Below are 10031 nucleotides of genomic sequence, written 5' to 3'. Positions count from 1 at the left end.
TCTTAATCTATATGAAAACAGAACATATGCCCCACCCCCATACCCACACCCAGTGCTACACACAGTAGGTGCTTACATTTTACTCTGTTACTTCTCTATTCTAAAATAAACGTGTGCGCTATTTTGTCTGTTTTGTCATATAGAGCTGGTATTATGGATTCTAAAGAAATGGGTGAAAATTAACTAAATTCTCATAAAAGTGTTCCTTTACGCATTATGCCAATAAATATCCCCTCTCCCTCCCACCATTGTCTTTGCTTTTGAGGAATAGACAGTTTGCATTTTTAAGAAATACTACCACGCTCCAATGAAAGTTCTGTCCACAAATCCCTTCTGCCTTCACTCTCCCGGCAGGCACCCTTAGGTCCTAGCAGACTGATTTTTGAAGTTCTAAGAGAAAAGAATCAGTAGACTCAAATGTATGTAACAAAAGACCGCATAGTAGCATCCTTCTTCTTTTTATTGAAAAGGAATCATTTCTATTCTAGCGCAAACAATGTATATTTTACATCATAAAGCAAGATATAATTTACATATTACATTTATTAGGAGATCTTTATACCCTAAGTGTCATTCCCTTTTTTATTCAGTCACCTCTTCTGGTTTGACTTAACCTGCCAAGTGTCCTACAGATCAGCATCTAGTTTGGGAAGGGACTGGGGACACAGACAGACAGTTTGCCCGTTTTCATCTGTATCTGAGTTGAACGATGGTGAGGAGCAGGGAGGACGCCTTGGAACGTTGTTGGCCTGAGGCCCTCAGTGGAGACCTGGCTTGGAAGCCAAAAGGCCACTCCTCTAAATCATATATCGAACTAATACTTAAAAAAAAATCAATAATAAATGAACAATACTGAGTGCTTGTCTCATGTGTATACTTCTTGATCAGGTGCTTAGATAATAAATGTTTGTGGTGTTGAGTCACTAGCAATGAAAATTCCTATGGATGACCAGCACTGGCTACTCTCTGATTTCCCAGACATCGCTTCCCAGGCACTGGTGGCAAAACTGCCCAGTTTCACATAGCGTTTGGGTTTTGGGTTCAGGCTTTTCTGTTCACTACTGAAAACGGATGTCAGGATGAAAGCTTCAAATGACTTTGTTTCACATGACCTATTCCTTTCCTCCCTCTTCAAAAATTCCCCTTTCCTAGCAACACCTTGTCTTGTATGAGTTCTGTTCCCTGCACTGTAGCCCAGAGTCCAAACTCCAGATGTTCACCAATTTCTTGGATTTCACTCAATTCACAAAGAATGTTTTCATCTGTTAGTTTACACTGTTCCTTTGAATCTTGATAATCCGCAGCAGCTAGTGGGACCAAAGAATTAGTCGAGGGAATCCTTAGGAAGCAAGTAATATGTGGTGTTCAGCCAGCCCACATAAAAGATCAGTAAGAAATATTTTAATAATATGCTAGAGGAAGAGGGAATCAGTGGATGGAAGCAAAATGCACAAGATGGGCTTTCTTCTTGTTACTAAAAGAAGTATAGATTCAGCATTTAAAATTACATTTTCCGATTGGTGAAAAAGTTCCACCATTGGTTCAACTTGCTAGGCCGAGGGGGGAACAAGCGTGTGCTGAAAGTGCATCTTAAACTCAGCAGTCCATGCCAGTCACTCAGAGTTGGCGTATTTGGCCAAAACCAATCTAAAGCTTTTTAATTGCTGATAACTAAAGGTATTAGAACCAACCTGGTCAGGATAAAAATAGGTCAAAAATATGTCTGTTCTGTGTATCTTATTCTTTGGTCAAGTGATGTGATTTTTGAGAGGTCTGTAAATATAAACCTATTTCTCATTTCCAAATACAAGGCTGTCAGTATTTACAGCAAGGTAGCACTTCCTTGCTAGAAAACAAGGCTTCCAGGTACCTTATCCTTCCATTAACATTGTATACTTTTGTAGTCCTTTTCCTCCCATGGCTACCAAGTGCTGCACAAGCAGAGAACACAGGAAAGAATGAAGGAGCAAATGAATAGAGCCTCACAACACCCCTGTGAGGTAGGTAAGTATTGCTGAACCCATTGTACAAAAAGGTAAACTGAGGCACAGCATGGTGCTGTGGTTTGGTCTTGTCCACCCGACAAGTTACAAAAGCACAGCTGGAGACAAAAAGAAAGAAACAAAGACAGGTCAGTCCTGGCTCGCAGCCCTAGGCACTAAACTTTATTTCAAAATATTAGTAAAAGAATAGCCCACAGTCGCCTCTTAAAGTTTTGGAATTTAGACAAGACATTAAGGATTCCATTCAAACATGTGTCTTTCAGATTCCTGCTGAGTGGAGAAGGGGCAGATGGCAACATGGCTTTCCCTCCTCTAAATGTGATCCCCATGACGTGTCAGGATATACTCCTGTTCCACCAGAGCGGTCTTCAAACTCAAGAACATTTTTACAGCCTCGAATAGGCTCTAATTTATTCAAAGCTCAAATGTGAAAATGCGACCTGTTCTGAAACAGATGCCCTGTGAAGTGCTCTGTGGCCTTGATGAGAACTTTGTGTCAAGAAAGAAAGGAAGTGAGATCCCCCAAAACATCACTGTAGAGATCAAGGACAGTGGTGATGGTGTGAGATGTGCTTTTGGTAGTGTTCGAGAAACTGCAAACTCAAGCTTGCAAGAATATTTTAGATATATATACATAAAATATATAAATATATACAGTATATATATAAGTGTGCATCTGACTATCCTTAAGGCACTGAAGAGATGTAGGCCATGCCTTTCACAACTCAGTCTTTGTTTTCCTAAAGAAATCTCTCTCCCTCTCTCGAATGTCAAGCCCATGACAACCATTCAAAAACAACAAATACCTTTGACTTACGATGGCTGATTGCCTGGATGGGGGTCAGGGGTGGTGGTGATGGCGATATCATCATCTATAGCTTAGAGCTTAAATCTCTAGCTGATAAGGAGAGCTTCGATCTACAGCTTAGAGCTCAGAATTAGCCAGACACAAGCCAGTGACCAGATGTTGTACATAATTGCTTTCTGAACAGTAGCTGATGGGAAGACCTTACCATGACCGACAGAGATGGAGACCACAAGACAGGAAATCGTGTCTGGCACAGATTTTTCAGAGAGACTTTGGCTTCTCAGAAGCTCCTAGAGCTTTTATACAGAGAACTGGGAAGAAAGATAGGGTCAAGGCACTGTGGTTCAAACAGGTCATGAGGAGATGCTAGACAATGACTCTGAATGTATATGTGGTTTCTTTGGCTGCTCTAGTTTTTTTGTTTTGTTTTGAAACTCATACGGCCATGGGGGTGGGTGGGCTGAACCTAACTGAAGAAGCTTGGAGTATATTAAAGCAAAGCACACGAGGAGAAGGAAAAACAAAATCAACACACGCAGAAGCACGTGGTGGTGGCGGTACCCCGGAGGGTGGAGAAACACTGGTGAACTAATTTTCATTTTGCTCCTCTCCGGCTTTTCTCTGCCATGGTCCCAATGTTTGAGTTCAGGTTTTTTGTTTGTTTGTTTGTTTTATTTATTTTTTCCCCAACAGATGAAGAAATGACAGAGCAGGAAAGGTGTCTTATGGTGTTTGATTTCTTCGTAGGCCTGTTTAATGGTTTTTTTCTCCTCAGTTGACTGTTGGCACCTGGTTCCTCTGTAAACTATATTCCTTGGCCTTCAGTCTCAGGTTGGCAATGCTGTTGGCCATGTGGATGCCCTGTGCAGGGCTAGTGTTGGCACATGTGGCAGAGTAAGTAGCCATGGCGCTGTAGGGGCAAAGGAGAGAGCAGGGAGAACAACAGGCGTTAGTTTCACGAAGCCGCAGTCGGCGCCCCGGGAAGACACGAGTCTCGGCACGGGGCGGGCGCGGCGGCGGGCTGCACGGGTGACCTCTGAGGTCTCTATCAGCCCCGGATCTGCATGGGTCTAGGGCACGCGGGCAAGGCTGGCAGCGTCCGGAAGGGCAGGGGAGAGCGGGGACAGGGCGGGCAGAGGGACCTGCCGTGTGGGACACAGTGAGGCATAGCGGACTTCTGGGCCGAGAGGAGAAAGCTGCTTCTGCGGAAAAGCGGGACGTCTCCCGGCCGGTGGCCTCTCTGCGTCCGTCACAGCCCCTGGAGCCGGGAGCGACACACGCGGCGTCTGGGGGGGGGGGGGGGCGGGCACCGTGGCCTCGTCACCCCGCGCCCACCACACTGCGGGCCGTCGGCGGGGCCGCGCCGGGAGCTGCTGGAGCAGCAGAGCCCCCGTCCCTGACCCCGCGGCCCGGAGCACCAGGTGCTGCCGCAGCTTCCTGTCCGACCGGCCTTGACTTTGTAGCTTCTTCCCAAGAGGACTTGAGTAGCTCAGGATGCCTTTAGGTTAGTTATTTGGGAACTGTTTAAATCCCCTACATGAACGAGCAAAGGCCCTGTCCAGGTTCAGGATTCCTGGCCTCAGAGGTAACTTTCTCTCTTTGTCCTTATTCCTGAGAGAAACCTGAAGTTGTTTTTCATGGTCAGAGATGGTAATTGAGACCCAGAAAAGCAGCTGGACAGAAATGGGCACTTGGTGGTTTTCTGTGAATGGAATCCATGAATTTCTTTTAAAGGAAAAAGTAAGGGTCTCTCAGACTTGGAAGCAAATTATTCTTTACTGTCTACTAAACAGTTAAAAGGGAACTCGTTCTAGTTAAATGAAAATGTTTCTAGTTGTTTCTAACATTAGCAAAATCCCTTTCAACAGAGGCCTGGAATGAGCTAGACTATAAATGGGACTCCGGGAGCTCCACTGCTGACTGCACTCCGGGGCGATCGACCAGCCACACGGGAGTTGGTGGTTCTGGGGATCAAGTGACAGACCAGAGACAGAGACAAGTAAAGCTGCTCTCCAAATAGACCGCCTGTGCCGTGCGTCCCTGTTCGGGAGACCATACATTGAGACTTACGGTCAAGACTCACAATAGCCTGTTTCAGCTCACTTACTAGCAGTTAGCCCAGGAAAATTCAGTTAATGAAGTATAATTAGTCCCAGATCACTAGGTCTCTCCAGAAACACACATCCTTAATTTAAAATTCTTATAAGCGCTGGTGTGTGTGTGTGTGTCTTAAGGCAGAAAAAGGGAGACTCCGTACTGTTCCAAGAGAATTCTACGTTCTTCCATCTCATTTTCACCTGCTTCACTCTTACCCATATCCGGGGAGAAGCCCTCAACCGTCTGTGCACAGCTGGGTTCTCCGAGGGCACCCAGTAAGTTCCCTTTCCGCACTTACGTCAGTGCCTCACTGTAAGCGCACAGATCCGACCCCACATCTGACCCCGTCCACCACTGTATCCTCGGGTGGAGCTAACCTCGTAGCTGGCACGTGTCGACGCTCAAGAAAGTGTGTGACGAATACAGAGCTGAGAGATCTCCTGTGAGAAAATGACTCCTGCTCAGTGTCTGTGGTCTCCTCGGCCTCCTGCTGGGAGTAATGGGTTCTCAAAACTGTCTTACCAGGGGCACCTGCAGGGCTCCGTGGGTTAAAGCCGCTGCCTTCAGCTCAGGTCATGACCCCGGGGTCCTCGGATGGAGCCCCACGTCAGGTTCCCTGCTCAGCGCGGCTTCTCCCTCTCCCTCTGCCCCTCCCCCCGCTTGAGCTCTCTCTTTCTCACTCACACTTTCTCTCAAAAAAAATAAATAAAATCTTTTTTAAAAATTCACCAATATTCTTTTATCATTAGGAAGTAGTCCTTCCTATTACATTTGCTCTCTTGACAGAATGAGCACGATCAAAGGGATGGGACAAAAGCCAGGGCCAATGACTACACATTCTTGATCCATCAAAAATATCTTTAAAAAATGAACAAATATTAGATTAGTACAGATCTAACAACAGACTATCACTTTCCTACTGTCTACCAACAGAGCAGAAAAAGAGTCCCCAGTTAAGACAGGTTTCAATTAGGAGTGAGGTAAATGATCAGAAACCCTGTTAAAATAGGATACGTTTTTTTGTTTCTTTGTTTTGTTTTGTTTTGTTTAGTGATACACCAAAAATTTTCATTTATTTTTGAAACCCATATAGTACTCTCATTTAATTTCTGTATGAATTACTTGCTTCCATTCAAGGCACTACCAGAAATGTATACAAACCCATAAATCCTACATTCAAAAAATTGCTAGTATATACTGAAACCCAAGGTTTCAAGGAAATCAAAGATGTCATTTGTTAGGATAAGAGACCACTGGGTTTGGGAAATGCTTCTAAGTTACAGATCATGAAATGAACCCAGCACCTTTCTTAGCCAGGTTTTAGTTAGAGAATTAAATCCTGAAGATGGTCCATAGTACCATTTAAAATGCATAAGAGAGGAACTGAAATGGCACATTATCTATGTTATTGGTTAAACAGAATAAAATTGAACGGCTCCTGGAAACAGAAGGCTAAAATTTTATGAGAGAGCATAAAGAAAAAATTCTCTGATGGTAAATTGTGAATGGTCGTGGAGTATCACTCTTTCAAGTACTTGACCTAATTCTCTTGAGATTCTATTTTCCTTTGAGGCTCTAGGCAAGCAAAGTCCTATTTCATAGAGATTTTCTCCTTTTTTTAAAAAAGATTTTTATTTATTTATTTGACACACAGAGAGAGACCACAAGTAAGCAGAGAGGCAGGCAGAGAAAGAGGGGAAAGCAGGCTCCCCACTGAGCAGAGAGCCCAATGCAGGGCTCGATCCCAGGACCCTGAGACCATGACCTGAGCCGAAGGCAGAGGTTTAACCCACTGAGCTACCCAGGCATCCCGGTTTTCTCCTTTTTTGATGGTCAGAGATCGAGTCCATTTTCCATAGTAGACAAAGGGGACTGGAACCCTTGGGGTTTGTTTTTGTTTACAGAAGACATCATCGCTGTTTTCTAAAAACGTCTACTATAGCTTTGACTTCAATATTATCTATTTTACAGACAATTTTTATAGAGCTGCTTTGTAGTTGACTAATTTCATCTGATATTCTAGTCTGAAGACTTCATATGGTAACACATCTTTTGGAAATACTGAGATTTCCCTCTCAAATGTGTCCAGAAAATAATCCATTTTCCATCTCAAAACCAAATCAATGCAAATTAGTTATATATTGCACAGGAAATTGGATTTTCACCGGGACACTTTCCCCTAAATGGAAGCCTGAGTTTCTAGAGTCGAGAAAGTACCCTTGTCCGATTGTACTGTGGTGCTGTTGTAAGGGTATCACTGCATTCATGACCCTGTGCGATGCTTTGTAGGTAGCCCTCAAGTTAGTGGGGCATGAAGATTAGAACAGCAGCTGCTCTCAATGAATGAGTTTTGCAGTTTCCTAGGAGCACAACAAATGATAACATTTGCCCTTGGTAAATGTTTAGGAAATTATAAATTTTCAAAAATGGATCCAACTTAGTCTAGCACATTGCACAGCTCTAAGAAGTAGGACACAAGAACAGAGCCCGTCTTACTTCATAGACGACTAACCAGGGTTTGGAATAGCGCCTGCACTAAAGAATTACAAGTCTGTGCTCCGTCCGGTAGTTCGACATGGTTCTAGTTCCTCGACTTGCACTGAAAGAGCCATGGAGGCAAGGAGCGGGCAGTCCGTTGACACACCAGTGACAAGCGAGACGTGTGACAGGTCAGAGAAGACAGAATTAATGAGTGGGTACTCTAGAGCCGCTTAGTCATGCTTTAAAGAAAGCATGAAAAGTAAGTTGGAGAGGACCCACTTCCCAAAGTGACAACAGACGTGAGTGCCTTGGCTGGCCGCCAGTGCGAAAGACTGTTGTGACCACCTGTTTCCCAGGCCACCAAAACTTACAAAGGTCTATGTTAGGCAGAGAGAGAGGATCTTGAAACGTTTTCTCCCAAGACGAAACCAAAGAGGGTTAATTAGGTATTTTCGACCAATTTTATAGGACCATTCAAAATGTGAAGCGAGCACTCGTTCCTACACAAGAGGACACTTGCCGGGATCAGAAAGTGAGACACAGACTAAGTGATCCCTATCGATGACGCACGTGGTAATGTCAAGAGCTTAGCGGCACCGACAGGTCCGGCCCGCTGGTCCTGCCTTCTAAGAGCCACCTGCCTCTCTAACAGGACATGGATATGAGCTGAGCACAGGAACTGGGTTAATAGGGTTTGGCGAAAGCATCTTTTCTCTTGAGTTTTGAAGAATGTCGGTTCTTTGTGTCTGTGACCGAGAAACTGCTCTGCCAAGTGAAGTGCACTGCGGAAGCGGAGATGGAACAGAAATGCTTGGGTCCCATCTGTTGATCCAGCAGCTCTGCGCCGGGACGTGGACGGAGCTGACACATTTAAGCAAGCTTGAAATCTTTCCATCTCCTTGTTTGGAGATTCTTAACAGATGGAGATCAGCCACAGACGGCAGAATGCTAACTGCGGCGGGGGTCGGCTCCACTTGCACTGGGGACAGATCATTTTTGATCATTTCAACCTACCCCGGAAGGTTGTCGGGAGGAGGAGCGTGTTCAGATCGCTGCCAAACACCAAGGAAGCATGGAGAATTCTATATATGGTATGATTCTAAACCAGGAGACTTACAGGCACCTGCCCCTCTGCTTTTCGAAATGCCCCACAGATCCACCAAACACTTGGGGGAAAATAGCGCCTGCCTCTGTTTTCAACGCAACTTCGTTTTCTCTTTGGCCCTCTCGGACAGATGATGACAAGCTGTTGAAAATTCCCCCCCAAAGACAAATCTGTCGGCCCGAGCAGTCTGGGTGTCATCCTGAGACCCTGAGGTTTCACCAGCTTATTGGGGTTTTTCTAAAGGCGGTGGGCGCGAGGCCGCTGCGGCGCGGTGATGCTGGCGGTCGGAGGCCAGGCTCCAGCTGCGGCTTTTGCAGTGCGAGAACCAGGTATACCCGCTCTACCTAAGCCCACGCCATACCCGCTCTCCTGTGGACGTTTACCTTTAAAGAGAGACCCCATAAATCCTTCTGGAGGTGATCCTTTGTGATTAAATAAGCATTTCTGAAATTCAGAAGCTGATCTTCTGCATTAGCCTTGGCGTGCACTGTTCGCTCACGATCCTTCTGCCGTATCTAACTTCCCCTCCTAGGAACATTTTACACACGGGGCCTGCATCTCTCTCTCGTCTCGAGGACTTTCGTGTCGCTTCTTTCACATGCACGTCGGCGACCGGCACTCGGACGCCCTGGGAGGTGTGGAGAAGGCAGACGCCACTCGCTCGGCCCTAAGGCTGCATGAGAGCCTGACAACCCGGCTGACGGCCTGCGGAGTGGCCGGAGCCAGGACAAGAACACGGTTCTTCTGACCCCTGCCCCATATCCTAGAGTCCCCTGCTCCTGGGGTCGTAGCCTCAGTACCACGGGAGAGCGGGTTAGAGACGCAGCCGAGTCCTGAGCCAGACGTACAGAACGCGTCTGCACTGCAGCCCGACCCCAGGAGACTCCCGTGCTCAGTAATCTCGGAGGAGCCCTGCTCTCGGCTGTGCGACTCCCCTTAACTCCAAGGACACATACGCCCGCGGCTCTGCTTCCCCATCGTATCCCCACTTGAGGACTTCCCTGGTGGCGTCGCTAAAAACTGCCAAGACCCGCTTTCTCGAACACACTTGGTTCCCACGTAAACCCTACCCCCAGCAGCCACCCCCGTCCCCCTGTGACAAGTTACCTTTTCAGTGTCTTCCGCTAGAATCCGTTATGAAGCCCCTCGTGCAGACAACATCTTGGGAGGGACGAGGATCTATTTTCGAAAGCGTGAAAGGGAGAGATGAGCCGGATGCGTTCGGTGGATGCCGGGCGGCACCATGACCACGATCAAACGGGGAGAGGAGCAGGACAGGGAGGGGAGCCGTGGGCAGGGCCAGCGGGCCGCTCTCTCGCCTGTGACTAGTTTTCTGGGAAGCCCAGTCCTCCCTCGGGAAGTGGCACTGATGAGCCAGGCCATTCTCCAGCTCCCATAGGAAAGGATGTCTCTGGGGAGAAGCTGCTCGACTACCTCATCTGGAATAACAGGTCAAAGGCTCGGATTTGGTTGGTCACTGCTCCCCAGGAGTTGAAGCCCCCACGCGATCTGTTGGACTTACTACCTCCGGTGCCGT

The 10031-nt window shown here is 46.7% G+C and overlaps 1 protein-coding gene across 2 annotated transcripts in view; it reads right to left on the bottom strand.

The window, feature by feature from the left end:
• Nucleotides 1-422: 422 nt before the first annotated feature.
• PRRX1 (paired related homeobox 1) overlaps nt 423-10031 on the bottom strand; it is a 73601-nt gene continuing 63992 nt past the window's right edge. The window contains exons 4-5 of one of the 2 annotated variants that reach the window (XM_059146783.1): nt 9602-9673; nt 3585-3721 (exon numbers count right to left, since the gene is read on the bottom strand). In XM_059146783.1, the coding sequence (XP_059002766.1) occupies nt 9619-9673 (55 nt within the window). In that variant the 3' untranslated portion in view covers nt 3585-3721; nt 9602-9618. Of the gene's footprint in view, nt 3722-9601; nt 9674-10031 lie in introns of both variants that reach the window. The other variant, XM_059146782.1, reaches the window with a different exon arrangement.

The sequence above is a fragment of the Mustela lutreola genome, chromosome 14, assembly GCF_030435805.1.
Source record: "Mustela lutreola isolate mMusLut2 chromosome 14, mMusLut2.pri, whole genome shotgun sequence".
Classification (NCBI taxonomy): Eukaryota; Metazoa; Chordata; class Mammalia; order Carnivora; family Mustelidae; genus Mustela; species Mustela lutreola.
The sequence above is the reverse complement of the archived record's forward strand: the minus strand, read 5'-3'. Positions and strand labels throughout refer to the sequence as shown.